We start from the raw sequence: 20,837 nt of genomic DNA, 5'->3' as shown, positions 1-20,837 counted from the left end.
TACTCAAAATTCAGTGTCATATACATAACATTCTTTGACAATGGTAGAATAAATTAGAAACTCCTTAACAAAACAGTAGCCACGTGCCACCTCACATGGATACTTCTAAATAATTCATTGGTGAAGGTTGAAATTATAATGGAAATTATGAAATATTTAAACCTGAGTGACAGTGAAGGGACCACATATTAAAGCTGCATCTAAGGCAGTCTGTGATTTATAACCTTAAATGAATATATTATAAAATAGAGATTGAAAGTTAATGAGATAAGCATTATAGTCAACAAATTAAAAAAGAAAAAATTAATGATAAAGTAGAAAGAGGAACAATCAAGGAAATTTTTAGGCCAGAGTCGCTTATTAATATAAATGTTAAAATCATGAACAAAAAGCAGCAAACCATACCCAATAATATATAAACAAAAAGGGTTATGACCAAACAGTTTATTTTGGGAATACTATTAATAGGATTCTAATTTTGTAATTAATTAAGATAATTTAACATATTAACTAATTACAAAGGGAAATTACATGACCATCTGAATAAATGGAAAAGAAGCAGTGAATAAAATGAAACATGCATTCAAGATCAGTGCCAGCTAGGAATAGGAAGAGAACATTCTTAACCCAATAAGGAGTATATACTAAAATGTTCCAGTGTGTGCTTAACAGCGAAATAGTAGAAGCATCTATTTTAGAATCAGCAATGAGACAAAGGTGCTTGATTTTTCTGTTTTTGTTTTTTTGAACGTAGTGCAGTTGATTCACAATATTATGTTAGTTTCAGGTGTACACTGTAGTGATTCAGTATTTTTGCAGATTGTATTCCATTATAGGTTATTTCAAGATAACGGCTGTAATATTCTGTGCTCTGTACTATATCTTTGTTGCTTATGTATTTTATACATAATAGTTTGTGTCTGTTAATCCCATACCCCTAATTTTTCTTTCCTCCATTCTCCTCCTTGATAACCACAAGTTTTCTATATTTGTGAGTCTGTTTCTGTTTTACATATACATTTATTTGAAATATTTTTAGATTCCACATGTAAGCAATGTCATACAGTATTTGTCTTTCTCTGTCTGACTTATTTCTCTAAGCATAACCCTGAGTCCGTCCACTTTGCTGCAAATGGTAGTATTTTGTTCTTTTTTATGGCTAAGTAATATTTCATTCTGTATGTATATGCATATATATATACATCTATATGTATATATACTGTGTGTGTGTTTATATACACACACACACATTGTCCACATCTTCTTAATCCAGCTGTCTGTTGACTGCACTTGAGTTGCTTCCATGTCTTGGCTGTTGTAGATAATGCTGCTGTGAATATTGGGGTGCATGTGTCATTTCAAATTAGTATTTCTGTGTTGTTTTTTTTTTCTGGATATATACCTGGGAGTGGAATTGCTGTATTGTATGGTAGTTCTGTTTTTAGTTTTTTGAGGAGCCTCCATAACCTCCTTACTGTTTTCCATAGTGGCTGCACCAATTTATATTCCCATCAGCAGTGTACAAAGGTTTCTTTTTCTCTGCATCCTCTCCAGCATTTGTTATTTGCAGACTTTTTTGAGGATAGCCATTTTGACAAGTGTGAGGTGCTATCTCATTGTGGGTTAGATTTGCATTTCTCTAATGATTAGCAACACTGAGCATCTTTTCATGTGCGTGTTAGCCATCTGTCTTGTTTGGGAAAAAAAATCTGTTCAAGTCTTCTTTGATTGGCTTGTTTTTTTGAGTTGTATATAGAGTTGTATAATCTGTTTGTATATTTTGGGTATTAACCCCTTGTTGGTTGCATGATTTGCAAATGCTTTATCCCATTCTGTAGGTTGTCTTTTAGTTTTGTTGGCCATTTCCTTTGCTGTGCAAAAGCTTTTAATTAGGTCCCATATGGGTTTTTGGCATTTATATATTTTGCTTTGGGAAAGTGATTCAAGAAAATACTGCTATGATTTGTTTCAAAGAGTATTCAGCCTATGTTCTCTTCTAGGAGTTTTGAGGTCTTTAAACCATTTTGATTTTATTTTATTTTTTATATGCTGTGAGGGAACGTTATAATCTCACTGCTTTACATGTGACTGTCTGCTTCCAGTTTTCTCAGCATCACTTCTTGAAGAGACTGTCTTTTCTCCATTGTGTATTCTTGCGTTCTTTGTCATTGATTAACTGACCACAGGTTTGTGTGTCTATTTCTGGCTGTCTATTCTGTTCCATTGGTTAATGATTCTGTTCTTATGCCAATACCTTCTGTTTTGATTACTGTGGCTATATAGTATAGTCTGAAGTGTGGGAGGTTTATACCTCCAGGTTTTTTTCTTTTTTCTCAAGATTGCTGTTGCAGTTCTAGCTTGTTGTGGTTCCATGTGAATTTTAGGATTATTTCTTCTAGTTCTTAAAAATGTCATGGATATTTTGGTAGAGATTGCTACTTCTTTATATATGGTATTCTGGAGGTCCTTGGGAATGCAATAAGATACAAAAGATGTAAGCTTTGGGAAGATGAATCAAAATTAGTATTTGCAGATGATGTTTCTGTAACTATACTAGAAGTCCTGGCAAACACAAGAATAAGAAACAAAAGAAATCAAAGAAAAAGGATGGAAGTGAAGAATAAACATTATTGATATTTGCAGATGATATGATTTTCTACTTTTAAAAAATCCACAAAAATTTGCATAAATGCTGTTTAAATGTCTCGCCTTTGGGAAAGGTTTTGGATTTGAAATCAATATACAGAAAATAGTGTTCTTCTATGCAACCCACAATTTTAAAAAAGGGATTCTAATAGTAACACAAATTCTAAGTTACATAAGAATATATTTTACAAATAAATACATTCCTTTGATGGAAAAAAAAGTAAACATCATTGAAAGACTAAAGGAAGATCTGAACAGCTATCTCATCTTCCTGCTTATTAGACTCAGTATTATCTGAATGTTTGCTTTCCTTAAATTAATCTATAAATACATGTAATTTCAGTCAAAAATCTTAATCAGGCTTAACAAGATGATTCTAAAAGTCATTTAAAATGGTAAAGAGGCAAGAAGAATTTGAAGAATAAGGGGTTGGGGGACTTGCCTTTCCAGATGTTAAAACTTTTAAAATAAAACTATGGTAAATTTAAGTATGGTATTGGTATAAGGGGAAATAAATAGATCAGTGGCATGGAAGAGAAAGCTTAGGAATATTTACATCTATGTAAATTTAGTGTATAACAGCATTACAAACCAGACACTATCACTCAGTAAATGAAGTTGGATCAACTGGCTGCCCATATGGAGAAAATAAAATTGTTCCCTAACTCATGCTATACACAGAAATGAAAGGTATAAAATGAAATTTTATACTCATAAGAATGTATAGAAGAATGTCTCTATGATATCAGGATAAAGGAAGATGTCTTAAAAAGCAAACAATGATAGAATTGATTGTTAGATTTGACAACATTCAAATTTTAAAACCTTTCACAGCAATAACAAAAGACTCTACAATCAGAGAGAAGCACGCCTTGGACAGGAGAGAAAATATTTACAGTGCATACAGTTGACAGAGGTTTAACAGACAAAAAAGAAAACCCAAAGAACACATATAAATCAGTAGAAAAGTCAAAAGAATGCCCAAAAAGAAAATGTCAAAGGATACACTCAATTCACGTAAAAGAAATAAGAAAGCAATAAAAGTGACTTGATTCTTATTCTCAGTGATTGTCAGAGATTCTGAATTAAAAGTTCAGTAAGATAGTATTTTGATCAGATTGCCAAGGTCTTATAAAGTCTGATTTTATCTAGTGTTGGCCAGCAACTGGGGATATAGGAACTTTTCTCCAGTGCTGGTGAGGATATTAATTGGGACAACTGCTTAGGGGAGCAGTTTTATGGTCTGAGGGCTTCCCTGGTGTCTCAGATGGTGTGGGAGAACTGGGTTAAATCCCTGGATCAGGAAGATCCCCTGGGGAAGGGAATGGCTACCCACTGTAGTGTTCCTGCCTGGAGAATTCCATGGACAGGATCCTAGAGAGCTACGTATAGTCCATAGGCTCTCAAAGAGTTGGACACAACTGAGCAACTAACACTTTGTAATCTTTAGTAAGATTGAAGATGTGTCTGATTCTATATAAAAATGGAACTGTCTGCCATTTCAGAGTGTTTGCTTAATATTCTCTTGCAGAAATGTTAGCAGGAAACATATACAGTGATGATTATTGTTGCATTATTGGGATAGGAAAAATTAAAAGTAACCTAAATGTTCTACACAGGGAAATTAGACATTGTGGTATACTTACATAATAGGATACTATATAACAGATAACAGTTATGTGCATATTCTCAACATGGATAGCGTTTGTGTGTATATGTATTCATATGTACACACACATATATTTCTATTCTTGACATGAAAAGTATGTATTTATTTACTCAATATGAACAAACCTCAAAATAGTATTGAGTGAAGAAAGGAAAGCAAATTGTTCACCACCCTATTGCTTTCACCAGAAAACTCAATAAATACTTATTGAATCACTGAATGATGTTGATGCATCATTTCTTTTTTATGCAGCTGTGGCCTTGATGAGCACGCTGGACCTCCAGCTTTCCTGCTTCCCTCTGTGTTGTTGACTTTTCTCTCTCCTCTCTGAACTATGTGCTCATGTGCTCTTACAGTGCAGAGATATATCTTATTCCTATTTATATCCCCTGGCTGTTAATTGCTCCTGGCCCAGAATAGGGATTTAGTAAGTATGTTGAATTAATGAATATTGCTTATTATACGTATGCCCTATTAAGAATGAACTTTGGCTCAGGAGTTGGAAGACCTGAATTCTCCTGTCTTTTAGTTGTCGGACCTTAGGCAATATTTTTTTTAATATACTCTGAGTCTTGGTTTTCTAATTTCTAAAGAAGAGTAATACCTGTTCTGCCCAAATCTGAGAGATCATATTTATGTGTTATATTCATGTGAGATCATATAATGTGAGAATGTGAAAACGATACACGAATGTAAGACTTTAATATTTCAGCAGTGAGGGAAAATGTGCAGTTGTAGAGTCGCAGTGGGAGTAGCTGTGCTGTGTATTCTTAGCACAGTCAACATTCCTTTTAGGAGCCATATGAGCGATCTGTGTCCCAGAGGAGTCATCATTTCTTTTTTATTTTCTTTGGAGCCAGTTTACCATTCTACTTTTCTCTTTTTGACGAAGGGAGATTGGCCCTGAAATAGCCAGCGTTCTGTTTTTTTCCCAAGACATGAGAGCAAAACTGTCTTCCTGTCTTTGGTACCAGAACTATGATTATGTCTGAAATATGTTTGTGGATATAGAAAAAAAGAGAAGAGGTGAAGTCAGGAAACTCAACTGATTTCATAACTCCATCTCCCATTACCTTCTGGAACCTGGATAGTGTGACCTGGAGCAGCAGGCACCATGGTGAGCCTAAATCCTGGCAGAACCTGAAAGGTTGATCATCTGAAACCTTCAGAAGAAAAATCATGGAAAGTCATTGAAAGATATATATGTTTATTATGTTGGCACAATGAGTCATAAAAGCAGGAATGAAGTAAAAACTTCGAAATTTTGATGAGTTAGCATAACAAAGAACTTTGCTTAATGATAGAATATTATTTCATATATGGATTAGAAAAGGGAATTTTGCTTTACCAGATATAAAGATAAATAGTATAAACCCAGATTAGGGGAGAGGAAGGATGTTTGGTGGAAGACAGCTTGGGGAAATTGGTAAACCTCAAACTGCCCAAGTATAGAATTTGATGAGAGATGAGAGGTAGGTGTGGAGCAAATCACTGAGGGTCTTTGGTCTAGGCCATGATAGAGTGACCATATCCCCTAAAGCAGGACACTCCTCTAAGAATAAAAGGGGGTTCTATTCATCATTATGCTAGGATAACAGGAATAAAAAAATAGCTCCAATGCTTTGGCCACCTGGCGTGAAGAGCCGACTCATTGGAAAAGACCTTGACGCTGGGAAAGATTGAGGGCGGGAGGAGAAGTGGGCAACAGAGAACAGGGTTGTTGGATGGGCATCACTGACTCGATGGACATGAGTTTGCGCAAACTCCAGGAGATAGTGAAGGATAGGTAGGGAAGCCTGGCGTGCTGTAGTCATGGGGACTCAAAGAGTCAGACATGACTTAGCAACTGAACAACAACAAACAATAATAGGAATAATCTGAAACTGTCTCAGATAAACTGGATCATACAGCACCTTATTTCAATGTAAAGAAGAGCTACTGATACGATTACAAGGAGTGGGAGGTTAAAATAAATTTTAGGCAGGAGACTTGGACAAGTCTGAATAATAATCTTGGTTGGAACAGAAAGAGAGAGGTGGGCCATTTGCTAGATTAGGATGTATAATGGAGAAAGATTGTTGGTATTGTTTTTGTTGTTGTTAAAGAGTGTAAAGTCTTCTCATATGTAAATGAAGTTGAGAAGGAGCCAGTAGAAAGGAAGAGGAGCTGAAGATTAGAGTCAGAGACCTGAGGAAGTAATAGGCACTTTTTCAATTACGACAAGTGAAAAGAAGCAAGACTGGGTATGGATGCAGATGAATCTTCAGGTAGGAGGGCATAAAAGGTGTAGAGTTCCTATCTTATGACTTTTTAGGTTATTGAGGGTTCAGGGAAAGTAGAGAAGATTTTAAATAGCTACAGTGGACAATGGAAGAGAGGCCAATCGCAAGACAAGGATGCCCCCTACTCTCCTTGTGTTCAACGTTGCCTACCACTCTAGGGTCAATCTGAAACCAGGCAGTCCTAGCCAATGAATAAAACAAGAAAAATAAATATAAAGTCTGAGGATTGGAGTAGAAGAAATAAAATTGTTATTATTCATGGCAGCTTTAATTGAACATATAGAGAATCCAAAAGAATCTGCAGATAAACTAAAGAATTGAAAAATGAATTTAGCAAGGTTATGACTATGCCAAAGCCTTTGACTGTGTGGATCACAATAAACTGTGGAAAATTCTGAAAGAAGATGGGAATACCAGACCACCTAATCTGCCTCTTGAGAAATTTGTATGCAGGTCAGGAAGCAACAGTTAGAACTGGACATGGAACAACAGACTGGTTCCAAATAGGAAAAGGAGTTCATCAAGGCTGTATATTGTCACCCTGTTTATTTAACTTATATGCAGAGTACATCATGAGAAATGCTGGACTGGAAGAAACACAAGCTGGAATCAAGATTGCTGGGAGAAATATCAATAACCTCAGATATGCAGATGACACCACCCTTATGGCAGAAAGTGAAGAGGAACTCAAAAGCCTCTTGATGAAGGTGAAAGTGGAGAGTGAAAAACTTGGCTTAAAGCTCAACATTCAAAAAACGAAGATCATGGCATCCGGTCCCATCAGTTCATGGGAAATAGATGGGGAAACAGTGGAAACAGTGTCAGACTTTATTTTTCTGGGCTCCAAAATCACTACAGATGGTGACTGCAGCCATGAAATTAAAAGACGCTTACTCCTTGGAAGGAAAGTTATGACCAACCTAGACAGCATATTCAAAAGCAGAGACATTACTTTGCCAACAAAGGTTCGTCTAGTCAAGGCTATGGTTTTTCCTGTGGTCATGTATGGATGTGAGAGTTGGACTGTGAAGAAGGCTGAGTGCCAAAGAATTGATGCTTTTGAACTGTGGTGTTGGAGAAGACTCTTGAGAGTCCCTTGGACTGCGAGGAGATCCAACCAGTCCATTGTGAAGGAGATCAGCCCTGGGATTTCTTTGGAAGGAATGATGCTAAAGCTGAAAGTCCAGTACTTTGGCCACCTCATGGCCACCTCATGCGAAGAGTTGACTCATTGGAAAAGACTCTGATGCTGGTAGGGATTGGGGGCAGGAGGAGAAGGGGACGACAGAGGATGAGATGGCTGGATGGCATCACTGACTCGATGGACGTGAGTCTGGGTGAACTCCGGGAGTTGGTGATGGACAGGGAGGCCTGGCATGCTGCGATTCATGGGGTCGCAAAGAGTCGGACACGACTGAGCGACTGATCTGATCTGATCTGGGGAAATCCAAGGACACTATACAAAAATAAACTATTTCAATATATCAACAACTTGTAATTAGAAAATAAAATTTTAAAAACAAGAACATTTACCATAGCATCAAAACATTAATTACTTAGGAATAAATATTAACAATAGGCAGATAAGACCTTTACTCAGAAAACTATAAACACTGAAGTTATATGTATACCCATGGCTGACTCATGTTGATGTATGGCAGAAACCAATACAACATTGTAAAGAAGTTGTCCTCTAATTAAAAATAAATATTAAAAAAAGACCTAAATAAATGGCAGTCCCAGTTTGTTCCCAATCAGTATCCTAAAAAGTGAGTATGTGTGTGTAAAACTTGTTCAACTGCTGACTGTAAAGTTTATAAAGGGCCAAGAATATTCACTTTTGATTCCTGTCTTAGTCAACGAAGAGACCCCAGTAGATACAGCAACTTCTCTCACCTGCCATTCTAGGGAGAACTGGCTATGACCGTGGTCATGATGTTGATTTACAGTTAGTTTATAAAGGCCAAAAGACAAATGTTAGAGGACTTATTCCACTTGATTATTGTTGTTGTTCAGGTGCCAAGTCATGTCCGACTCTTCACGGCCCCACGTACTGTAGCATGCCAGGCTTCCCTGTCCCTCACCATCTTGTAGAGTTTGCCCAAGTTCATGTCCATTGAATTGGTGATGCTATCCAACCATCTCCTCCTCTGTCACCCTCTTCTTCTGCCTTCAGTCTTTCCCAGCATCAGGGTCTTTTTCAGTGAGTCAGCTGTTCGCATCACTTGAAATTCAAATGTAGAGACTTCCGGATGATAACATAGGAGAATACTTTCATGGCATTAGGATTGGTAAAGATTTCTTAAAGAAGATACAGAAAGCACAACCATAGATGTAAAACCAATACATTTTACTACGTTAAAGTTAATTCTTCATGAAAAGACATCATTGCTGCTGCTGCTGCTAAGTCGCCTCAGTCGTGTCCAACTCTGTGCGACCCCACAGACGGCAGCCCACCAGGCTGGGATTCTCCTGGCAAGAACACTGGAGTGGGTTGCCATTTCCTTCTCCAATGCATGAAAGTGAAAAGTGAAAGGGAAGTCGCTCAGTCGTATCCGACTCTTCGCGACCCCATGGACCACAGCCCACCAGGCTCCCCCGTCCATGGGATTTTCCTGGCAAGAGTACTGGAGTGGGTCGCCATTGCCTTCTCCAAAGACATCATTATGAGAGTATAAAGGCTGGCAAGAGGGTGGGAGAATATATTTCCCTAATTCATAACTAATGAAAGATTCATGTCCAGGATATATTTTAAAAAAACCTCCTACAAATAATTAGAAAATGATAGTCTAGTTTATTCAACAGACAAGAAACTTGAACTATTTCACAAAAGTCTCGCCAAATGGTCACAAACATAAAAAGATACTGAACTTTGTTGTTTTCAGGGAAATATAATTAGGACCACTATGAGCTACTAGTACTCACCTGCCAGAATGACTAACGTAAAAAAAGTGTTAGTGAAGATGTAGAACAATTGAAACTTCCATACACCATAGTTTGGAGTATTTTTGGCTCAATGAGTACGTCAAGGGTATATCTTGTCACCCTGCTTATTTAACTTATATGCAGAGTACATCATGAGAAATGCCAGACTAGATGAAGCACAAGCTGGAATCAAGATTGCGGGGAAAAATGTCAATAATCTCACATATGCAGATGATACCACCTTTATTGCAGAAAGCAAAGAAGAACTAAAGAGGCTCTTGATGAAAGTGAAAGAGGAGAGTAAAAATGTTGGCTTAAAACTCAACATTCAGAAAACAAAGATCATGGCATCTGGTCCCATCACTTCATGGCAAATAGATGGTGAAACAATGAAAACAGTGACAGACTTTATTTTTTGGGCTCCAAAATCACTACAGGCGGTGACTGCAGCCATGAAATTAAAAGACACTTGCTCTTTGGAAGAAAAGCTATGACCAACCTAGACAGCTTATTAAAGAGCTGAGACATTACTTTGTCGAAAAAGGTCTGTCTAGTCAAAGCTATGGTTTCTCCAGTAGTTATGTATGGATGTGAGAGTTGGACTATAAAAAAAGTTGAGCACCGAAGGATTAATGCTTTTAAACTGTGGTGTTGGAGAAGACTCTTGAGAGTCCCTTGGGCTGCAAGGAATTCCAACCAGTCAGTCCTAAAGGAAATCAGTCCTGAATATTCATTGGAAGGACTGTTGCTGAAGCTGAAACTCTAATGCTTTGGCCACCTGATGTGAAGAACTGAGTTATCTGAAAAGACCCTGATGCTGAGAAAGATTGAAGGCAGGAAGAGAAGGGGATGACAGAGGATGAAATGGTTGGATGGCATCACCGACTCAATGGACATGAATTTGAGCAAGCTCCAGGAGTTGGTGATGGACAGGGAAGCCTGGCGTGCTGCAGTCTTGGGGTCGCAAAGAGTTGGACACGACTGAGCAACTGAAGTGAACTGAGAACTGTTTGACAGTGTCTATTAAAATTGGAGTGTGCATACCATAAGACTTAGCAAATTCATTCCTACACTGTATCTACTAGAAATATAAACATATGTATACATATATATATATAACACAAAAGATATGAATGACAATGTCATAGCAGCATGATTCTAATAACCTAAGACTGGAAAACAACATGAATGTCCATCGGCAATGAAATTGATAAATTGTGGATATTCCTACAAAAGAATACTATATATAGCAATAGAAATGAACAAACCGTTGCTACATGTAGCCTCTTGGATGAATTTCACAAACATGTTGAGTGAAAGAAGCCAGACACAAAAGAAAATATGTGATATGAGTCCATTTGTATGAAGATGGACAAAACTACTTTTAATGTTAGAAGTAGGGATACTGTTTGACTTTGGGTTGGAGGACAAGGGTAATGATTAGGAAAGGATACAAGGAGAGTGTTTCTTTATTGAGCTTGTACAGTTATGACTTGTGTATATGTTTGTTGTTCAGTCGCTAAGTTGTGTCTGGCTCTTTGCCATCCCATGGACTATGGCACACCAAGCTTCCCTGTCCTTCACCATCTCCCAGAGTTTGTTCATATTCATGTCCAGGGAAGCACGCCAGGCTTCCCTTGTGGCTTCATTGGTAAAGAATCTGCCTGCAATGAAGGAGACCTGGGTTCGATCCTTGGGTTGGGAAGATCCCCCGGAGAAGGGAAAGGCCACCCACTCCAGTATTCTGGCCCCTGGAGAATTCCATGGACTGCATAGTCCATGGGGTTGCAAAGAGTCAGACACTACTGAGCGACTTTCACTTTTATGTCCATTCAGTTGGTCGTGCTATCTAACCACCTCATCCTCTGCCTCCCTCTTTTCCTCCTGCCCTCAATCTTTCCCAGCATCTAGGTCATTTCCAATGAGTCAGCTCTTCATATCAGGTGGCCAAAGTATTGGAGCTTCAGCTCCAGCATCAATCCTTCCAATGAATATTCAGAGTAGATTTCCTTTAGAATCAAAGGGTTTGGTCTTCTTGCAGTCCAACGGACTCTCAAGAGTCTTCTCCAGCACCATGATTCAAAAGCACCATGATTCATCAGTTCTTCGGTGCTCAGCCTTCTTTATGGTCCAACTCTCACATCTGTACATGACTGCTTACCTTTCAGTATAACGTTATTTTCAAGTGATGTATGTAAAATGCTTATCATAGTGGCTGGTTTATTACTGCCAGTTCACTAACTGACAGTGTTAACTTTTTTACTATGGTTCAATTCTCTGTAATGACTAGGTCAAGGACAATGCTGTCCAGTAGAATTTACTGCAATTATTAAAATGTTCTGTATCTACAGTGTCTAGTCCCATAGCCTCTAGTCACATGGGGCTATTGAGTATTTGAAATATGACTGAAGAACTTATTTAAAGTTTTACTTAATTTTACTCAATTATAATTAAAATTTAAATACCTTTATGTGACTAATAGCTATCGTATTGGATATGGTAAGATATCCAGGTCTAAGGAATTGCCATGGGAATGAGTCAATGAAGGAGAATGACAGTGAAGTTTATGTTAGTTGAATAATCAAGAAACTGAGAGGCCAGAGTGTCAGATGAATTGTGCATCTGTACACTGAAGAATGCTCAGGGCAATGGCAAGACTGGGTTGGCATTGGAGGTGGTTAGGTAGGTTCCAGAGTCTTCAAAGAAGCATTTGGATAGAGGAGGGGAAAAGTGTAATGAACCAAGAAAGAATGCTCTTTCCCCTATGGGTTGTCAAAGATACTTGGATAGAAATGTTTCTGAAGCACAACTTAAGTAATTAAGAGTCCTTGACAGAACAAGTTTTAAAAAAGAAGTGGTTAGGAGCAGTAGCAGTGCTTCAGAGCAGTGTTCTATGACAAAACTCTAATGTAGTAAAGAGGTATTGAAGAGCTGTGAGAGTAAAACTTGGTGCAGAGGTGGGAAGGGAAGCTAATTGCCAGGAGTAGGTGAAAGGTTAAGGTGTGGGCAGTTTTCAAAAAGCTCCTCCTGGTGAAAGCTGTAAGAAAGGAGGTGGTTGCTAGTGGGAGTGTGGGGTTTTGCTTTTGTTTAGCAAATGGTAGGAATTGAACTTGAGGAAGGACATGAAAAAGTGAAATTGCTTGGTGTTTTCTTTCAGTGCATAGAAGAAATCTTGAGGCTGAGTACCTACAGGGTCTCTGTGAGGTGAGGAAGAAGTGGCTGTAGAAATGTTGATTGGGCCAGATTTTGAACCATCTTGAATGGCATTATGAAGAATTGTTGGCTTTATCTCATAGTTCATGGAGAGCCAAGGAAAGTTTTAAATATCTGAGGCTCCTATAAGAGCTTGTGCTTTATAAATACTATTCTGGCAATATCAAGGACTGTGGACTAAAGGTAGCCAGACTGAAGACAGATTGCTTCATCAAGCAAGAAGTGATGAAAACCTGAAATAGGGCAATAACAGTTCATAGAATGAAGAGTTGGGAGAATTTGACATTATAGTTTGGAAGTGGAATGAGCACAACTTGTGGTGATGGAATAAGGGAGAACAAGTGTTAGAACCTAGAGGTTTCTGAGTTGACTAGTTAACTGATGAATTTATATTAAGGGGCTAAAAGAACTCAAGTTTGGGATGGTGGTCAGTTATTATATCTCAACAGTTGAGATATAATTCACCCATTTAAAGGAGACATTTCAGTGTTTTTGGTGCAACTACCATTACAATTTCAATTTTAGAATTTTTTTTTTTGTCATCCTATAATGAAACTCACACTTATTAGCAACTACTCCTCATTTTACCCCACCTCCTTCTCCTACCTCCCAGCCCTGGGCAACCACTAACCTATTCTTGGTCTCTATGAATTTGCCTGTTTGGGACATTTCATATAAATGGAATCATACAATATGTCCTTTGTGACAAACTTCTTCTTCAGCGTGTTTTCAAAGTTCATCCAAGTAGAGGTCTCTTTTTGCCTTGTTTTATGTATATTCATCTCTTTACATGTTTTGGCTCCTCTACCGGAGGCACTATTGTTATATATTCTAAGCCTATGTCTATTAACAGTATATATGCTGTATTTAGTTATGACTTAGCAGATATTTGCTGCATCATAAAGTTAGAAGGTTAACTCCACTAACCATGAAATTAACCTGAATGAGTTGCTCCCACACATGCTTACCCACCAAGATGTGTCTTTTTTTGCTGTCATAGAATAAGTAGGTACCATGCCAAATGGTTCTGGTTCTGCCATTAACTCTGTATGACCTGGGTAAGTCATTATATTTTGGATACACTTTCTGTATCTGAAAACAGTTATAAAAATCCCTACTCTATATAGTACAGAGGAATAGCTAAGGTAATGCAGGTTGATGGGATTTGGATAGAATTGGGGTTCATCCAGACAGTCTCTGAGAAGAAATGAACACAGGTTTCCTCTCCTATCTAAAAGATGAGTACTCTTATGAAACTTTTTGTAAGGCAAAATGGCGAAAGCAGAAAAGCAATACCTTAGGATGCTGCTTCCTAACATATACACAAAACAAATAGAGATAAAGCCAAGATGCTCATCGATACAGTTCAAAGCTGACAACTTGATGCTGAGATGCCAAGTGTAGTTCCTGAGCGGGGAGCTTGGCGGTTCTACTCTTATTGTTTATGGTGTGCGCTGCCTCTGTAATGGCTTAGGGCAAAACAAATGCTGAATGCTATTTTTGCTTTTCACCTATTTTCTGGAAAATTTCCAGATTTATTTTGGTAAGTGAAAACAGGTATAGCCTTACAATGGGGTTACATACAGTAAACCTATTGTAAGTCAAAAATGCATTTAATACACCTAATGTACTGAATACCATGGCTTAGGCTCACCTGCCTTAAACATGTTCAGAACAGTTATGTGAGCCTATAGTTGGGCAAAATCATCTCACACAAAGCCTGTTTTATAATATAGTATTGAATAGCCCCAGTATTCTTGCCTGGAGAATCCCATGGACAGAGGAGCCTGGTGGGCTACAGCTCATGGAGTTGCAGAGTCGAATGTGACCAACACACACACACGTTGAATAGCTCATGTAATTTATTGAATACCGTACTAAAAACCAGAATGGTTAATTGGATACAGGAATGGTTGTCACTGTTTGTTGTTCACCCTTGTGATCACATGGCTGACTGGGAGCTGCTGCCCAGGATCATGGGAGAGTATCACCACATATTGCTCGCTCGGGGAAAGACCCAAATTCAAAATTCAGAGTATGCTTTCTGCTGAGTATTTATGGCTTTCATACCTGTAAAGTTGAAAAGTCCTAAGTCAAACTATCATAAGTTGGGACGAGCTATACTAATGTAGGTCTTTTGCAAAAGTAAAGTGGCATGGGTGACCTGTAAATGTTTGACTCTATTACCTGAAACTCCTGGGATAGGAGTAGCCTTTTTTCACAAGATTTGGAATTTTGGCCCCTTAAGTCCTTTCAGTCCCATTTTAGCAGGTCCTGGTTTTGTCATTGGTAAACTGCTTCTTAGTCACCAATGTGGGGCATTGTACTTGTGTCATGTTCTCTAGCTGCTCTGTTTGGAATACTTAGGACCCTTATTTCTTAAGGACACTGACCAGTAGGCTCCCTGTTTTTCATAGCTTTATATTGTTTTAATATGGCTGCATATAGTTAAATACAAAAAAAAAGATAAAGTTTAAAACCCACTCTATCCACCTTCCTGAAACAAGCAACTTATAACTGCAGGCCTACCTTACCCCTCTCGTTTGGAGAATTGTTCATGCTTTTATTTAAAAAAACATATACTGAGTGTGTACTTGAATGCCATGTCTCAAAATAAAATAGTCCTTAGATCTCATAGCAATTCAATGGGAGAAGGCAGACATAGATGATCACAGTATGATATGGAAAGTGCAGTAGCAGCACACACCTGGAAGAAGCCACTGGGACAGGGTTTTGAAGCAATTGTCACCTGGTGTTTCTTTACTAATAAATATAACACAGAAGCAGCCTAATGAAAAGCACTAGTGTTCTTTGAGCCTCAGAACAACTGAGGTGACTCCCATTTTAGAGAGCAATCCAAAACTCAGAAAGGGTCAATGGCTGGGTTTTAAATAGATTCTAGACTTAGATTCTATGTTTATCCCCTTGTCCTCACCATATCCATGCCCCTAAGCAAGAGTAGAAAGTACCGTTGCAGACTCCTACAGTGCTCTGCCACCCCCCTCTGTAAGCAAAGCTGGAGTCTCAGGTTCCCTTTTCTGTGTCTAGCCTGCTTCCAGTGTCGTCGGTGCATTGAGCATTCCAGGGCTGTAGCAGTAGCGAATATTGCTGATGTCATTGTTTGCCTTATTGGGATTTTGCTCTTTGTTTCACAGGGAGCTGTGATTGGTATAGACGATGAGGACGACAGCACCTTCACAATAACTGTTGATCAGAAAACCTTCCATTTCCAGGGTGAGCTGAAAGAAGAGATTTTTTTCTCTTCACAGTCCCAACTGCTTCTTTCCTTCTCCTTTGGGTTGTTTGCTGGATGACTAGAATGGTTTTTACAACTGATCCTGTATGAACGATTGCACAGGAACGTTCTGGATGAAGTGGTACTGCAGGTTAGGCAGGGATTTAATCGTATCTGCAGTGGATACAGATCTCTTTGAAACATCTGTGGATCTGGCTGCAGTTGGAGATTAAAAATTTAAACGATAAAAATCAGTGAAGGGAGAGAGTAATGGGCTGCTGCTGCTGCTGCTGCTGGCTTGTGTTTACAGAAGATTGCTGATCTTCTTTATCGAGGAGTATGGCTCTGCTTCTGCATGAAGAGTCTAAAGACTGATTGTGAAGGTTGCAGTGTTTGTCCCTGTAAAACTCAAAATATAAATTAAATTGAAGCTAGTGGCAGCCTTTGGCTTAAGGTTTTGCTTTGCTTCAAGAACTACAAGTTTGCATTCATTTCATCTGCATTCTGTGTCTTGTCTGCCAGCCATCATTTCTCTGCTATTATCCTTTTTATAGTTAATAACACCAAATGCCATCTGCCACTGCTATGTTTCGGCATTGCATGCTCTGGTTCACCGGTAGAAAGGGTAAGGTACTGGATGATCATTCTCATTTCATCTTGCTTTGAAAACTCTAAACCAGCAAATAAAAGTCAGTTTTAAGGATCCTGTCCTAATGTACTCTCATCTGCTAGGAGTGTCTAGTAGCTTTGATACTAATGTTTTTGCTATTTTTGCCTATTGAGAGTAACCTCTATTTTATATTTAAAGCAGTCCAAGAAACTTAGAAATTGAGAATATTTGCACTTTTTCTGAACTACAAGTGACAGTGCACTGTGATAGATGCTAGGTATACCAGGATTAAAAAAATAGTAAATCAATTTATTGTTTAAAAATGTTTTGGTTATGAAGTCTAACAGTGACCAGATATGTTATGTGAGATGTTCAGACAGCTATTGTCCTTCTGTATTAGGATAGTATATTGCAGTAATTTTTCTTCATTGTCTTGTTGGCACATAGAAATGAAAGATGCAGCTTATATATAATAAAGACAAGCCAATGTACTCACTTGTGATATCTCTAATGCTTTTAGGAAAAAGCATTCTTAGAGTATTTATTATGTTTGGTCATATTCTTTACTCAGAACTGCTTTTAACTAATAATGCTCTCTTGAAATTTTCTACTACATTTAATTTCATAAAACATTTAAAATCTTAGTTTAAGAAAGTCTATGGCCTTTATTTTTAGGTTAAATATGTAATGCTGCCTATCAGTGAAACCAGATAATACTCACACTGTGGAACTCTTTACTTGAATGAACTTGAATACTTTAATGTATTTCAAGTAGTAGCTGCTAGATACAGGTAAAGACTGCAGTATGAAATTCCTCTGCAGTTACTAAGAAGACATCTTCTTTGGACTTCAGAAGCTGTATTGTTTGCCTGTTTAAAAGAGAGGAGACTCAGGCCTCTAGAGTAAAGGCACCTCTACCTTCTCTAATATAAATTATTTATGTTAAACTGATCTTCCCTTTAACACTTCTGTATTTATGTTGTTTGCTTGTAAAACAAGTGATTCCTTTAATGAATCATTTAAATGACAAGGATAAATAAGTGTTATATATTTTTTTTTAATGGATACTTAGCTCTGAGACTGTTGGATTCATTAGTTTATTTTCTGCTGTAATAGTTTTGGAAGTCTCAGACAACATGAGATTATTTGGCTTTTGTAAAGAACTCTAATATTCTTTATATTCTTGGACATAATAAGAATTATTTTGCCTTCATAGGTCCTTGCTCATAAGTTTGGTGAAAAATTGATGAAATTTTCCTTCTAAGGTCTTATATTCTTGATTAGAATTGAAAGCAAGTTAAGATGGATATACATTAGCATGTGTGTAAATGTGTTGACTTTTTAAAGTTTAATGTAACAATTTTTTGAAGCAAGTGAAGTATCAATTGAGACATCTATAAAACAAATTCTGCTTACTTTCAACTCTTAAAGGGAAAGCTAGAATTTGTTTAGATCCACTAATTTGTTCAACATCTATTTTAGACATTATTTTAAGTTCTGGGGATACAGTAGTGAACAAAATATAAAATTCCTCCCCTCTGTAGCATCTAATCTGGTAGAGGAGAAAGCCAATAAATAAGATAAATTGGTAAAATATAAGGAAATAAGACAGTGCCAAGTCCTGGCAAGGAAAAAAAAAATGCAGGAAAGGAGAAAATGAAATAGAAGTGTGTGTATATTTGTAGGGGGTGGCTTAAAATTTTAGATGGCTGGGGAGACTCATTGGGATGATGCCTTTCAGTGAAAGACCTGAAGGAAGTGAGGGAACAAGCTTATATGGCTTTGTTGGGGATGATGATGAAGAGTAAATCACTCCAGGCAAAGGAAACAGTAAGTGCAAAAGGGTGTGCCTGCCGTATTTGAAGACCAGCAAGGAGGCCCGCTCTGGTTGGAGTGCGGATAACCATGGGGAGGGTAGTGTGAGATGATGTCTAAGAGGTAATGTTGTATGAGGCCTTATATGGCACAGTAAGGACATTGAATTTTACTGAGATAAGAAGCCATTATAGATGGTTTTAAGCAGAGGAGTGACATGATGTGATTTTTAAACAGTTATCACTCTGGACACTGTTTTGAGAATAAAATGCAAGAGGCAGGAACAGAGCAGAGAAACTAATTAGGAGGCTAGAGTAATCCAGAAGAGAGATGATGGCGGCTCCCACGTGGTAGCAGTGGGAGTAGAGAGGTAGTGAGAGGTGGTTGAATTGTGCATGTGTATTTAATCAACTCTATTGAGGTATAATTAATATGCAATAAAATGTATACTCTATAAAATTCAGTGAATATTGACGAATTTACTTACTCATATAGCTGCTACCATAATCAAGATCTGGAACATTTCTGTCATCCAGAAGATTCTTTTATTCCTTTGTCAGTCTACACTCCAGCCCCTGGCTCCAGACAGCAACTGATCTACTTTCTATCGCTAAAGATTAAATTTTTCTTGTGGAGAGTATCACACAAATAGAATCTTTCAGTATGTACTCTTTTGTGTCTGGCTTTATTTTAGCTCAGTATGTTTTTAATGCTCGTCCATCTTGTTGCATGTATTGGTAGTTCCTTTTATATTGCTAAGTAGTAGTTTGTTGTTAGGTATTATATTTTTTTGAAGGTTGTACTGTATGTAGCATGTGAAAAAAAGACAGTAGGAAGACAGGATGACACCATATTTTTGACTTGAGCCAGACTGGTGTTGCCATTAACTGAAGTGGGGAACCAGTTGGGGGTGGCAGACAGGTGGGCATCGAGAGCGTAGCCTTGGACATTCTTATAATAAAGTTCTAGATGCCTATCAAATGTCCAAATGGAGATGTCAAGTAGGCAATTGAAGTGTGGCGTTCAGGAGAGAAGTTCAGGCTTTAAATAAATAATAAATTTGGGAGTCATTGGCATATAGATGGTATTTAAGCTGTGAGAATTTGGGAGGAAGTATGGAGAGAAAAGAGAAGAGGTCCAAGTAATGAACTCTGGAACACTCTAACATTTATTTAGAAGCACAGAGGAGAAGTGGAACTAGCAAAAGAGATTGAAAAGAATCAACTAAAAAAGAGGAAGGAAACCAGGTGAATGTGGTACCCGGAAAACCAAGATAGGAAGTATTTCTTGGAGGTGAGAGGCATCAGCAACTGTGTCAAATGCTCCTGATTGAGAAAGTTGAGGGCTGAGAAATGATCACAAGATTTAACAATTAAGTCTATTGATAACCTTGAGAAGAGCAATTTAAAATTAAGAGCATAGACAGTGCTTTTAAGTTCTGCTATAAAGGGAGGGTGAGAAATACAATAGTAGCTGGGAGAGGGAAATAAGTTTTTTTAAAGATAAGAGCAATAATGACATGCCATTCTTATGCTGTTGGTAGTGACTCAGTAGAGAGGGAAAAGTCAATGACGCAAGAGAGAAAAGGGAAAATCATTAGATCGGTGTCTTTGAGACAGCAAGACAGGATGACACCTAATACACAGGGAGGGCATTGCGTTTGGCTCAGAGCATAGACAATTCATCCATAGTAACAAGAAAGTCAGGTGTATAGTATATATGTAGACAGAATGTTATCCATCATTTTTATTTCCACTGTGGTTTGACTCTCTAGTTGACCTACAGGTCCTGTATCCTAAAACATATTTTGTTAATCATAAAGAGGACTGGTGCCATGAAGAGAACAAACTTTCCTGAAACAATAGATAATTTTTCATTATAATGATTCTCAGTTCTGGTAGCTTGATATTTCAGAGTAGCTATAATTTTAAAGAGATATCATAAAATTCTCAAAACAAAGTTAATTTAAATTAACTTTAGTTTTGAAAAAAAAAAGAAAAAACTCCTTTTCCCCTCTTTAGGTAATAATTGAAATTACAGTCCTTGCATGTTAGAGCTTTAAACAGATTTGAAACCTACAGCTTTATTATGCCATTTTTCAGAGATTAAAAAGAAAATGATTGCCAATTCATCTTTATAAACTGGCTCTTCTGATAAGAGCGAAAAATGATTCCTTTTTCTCTCAGTCAGCCAGAGTTGTTTGCATTTGGATTCTTAGCTAGACATTGTGTGGATAGCAGTTTTGGTATCCATTAGACTGGCTGTTGTGTTCAAACATTTAATATATGAATAGTATGTGTAACTCAGAACTGTATACAGGTTAATAAGACATAAGCCAGGATGTTAGCGAGCTTGTGAAGAAGTAATTATAATGTAGTATGAAATACGCTCTAGTAGTAGAAATATGTATAGGACACTGATATAATGGAGAGGCAAAAAAGA

General features: G+C 37.6%; 1 protein-coding gene across 5 annotated transcripts in view; it reads left to right on the top strand.

Annotated features, from left to right (window-relative positions):
* Positions 1 to 20,837, top strand: part of OSBPL9 (oxysterol binding protein like 9) — a 164,439-nt gene that overhangs the window by 38,233 nt on the left and 105,369 nt on the right. For 4 of the 5 annotated variants that reach the window (XM_055585927.1, XM_055585926.1, XM_055585925.1 and 1 more), the window contains exon 3: positions 15,891 to 15,969. The exons of the other annotated variant lie outside the window; for it this stretch is intronic. In XM_055585927.1, coding sequence (XP_055441902.1) covers positions 15,891 to 15,969 — 79 coding nt within the window. The remainder of the gene's footprint in view (positions 1 to 15,890; positions 15,970 to 20,837) is intronic. 5 annotated transcript variants of the gene reach the window in all.

Source organism: Bubalus kerabau, chromosome 6 (genome assembly GCF_029407905.1).
Source record: "Bubalus kerabau isolate K-KA32 ecotype Philippines breed swamp buffalo chromosome 6, PCC_UOA_SB_1v2, whole genome shotgun sequence".
Classification (NCBI taxonomy): Eukaryota; Metazoa; Chordata; class Mammalia; order Artiodactyla; family Bovidae; genus Bubalus; species Bubalus kerabau.
The sequence above is the reverse complement of the archived record's forward strand: the minus strand, read 5'-3'. Positions and strand labels throughout refer to the sequence as shown.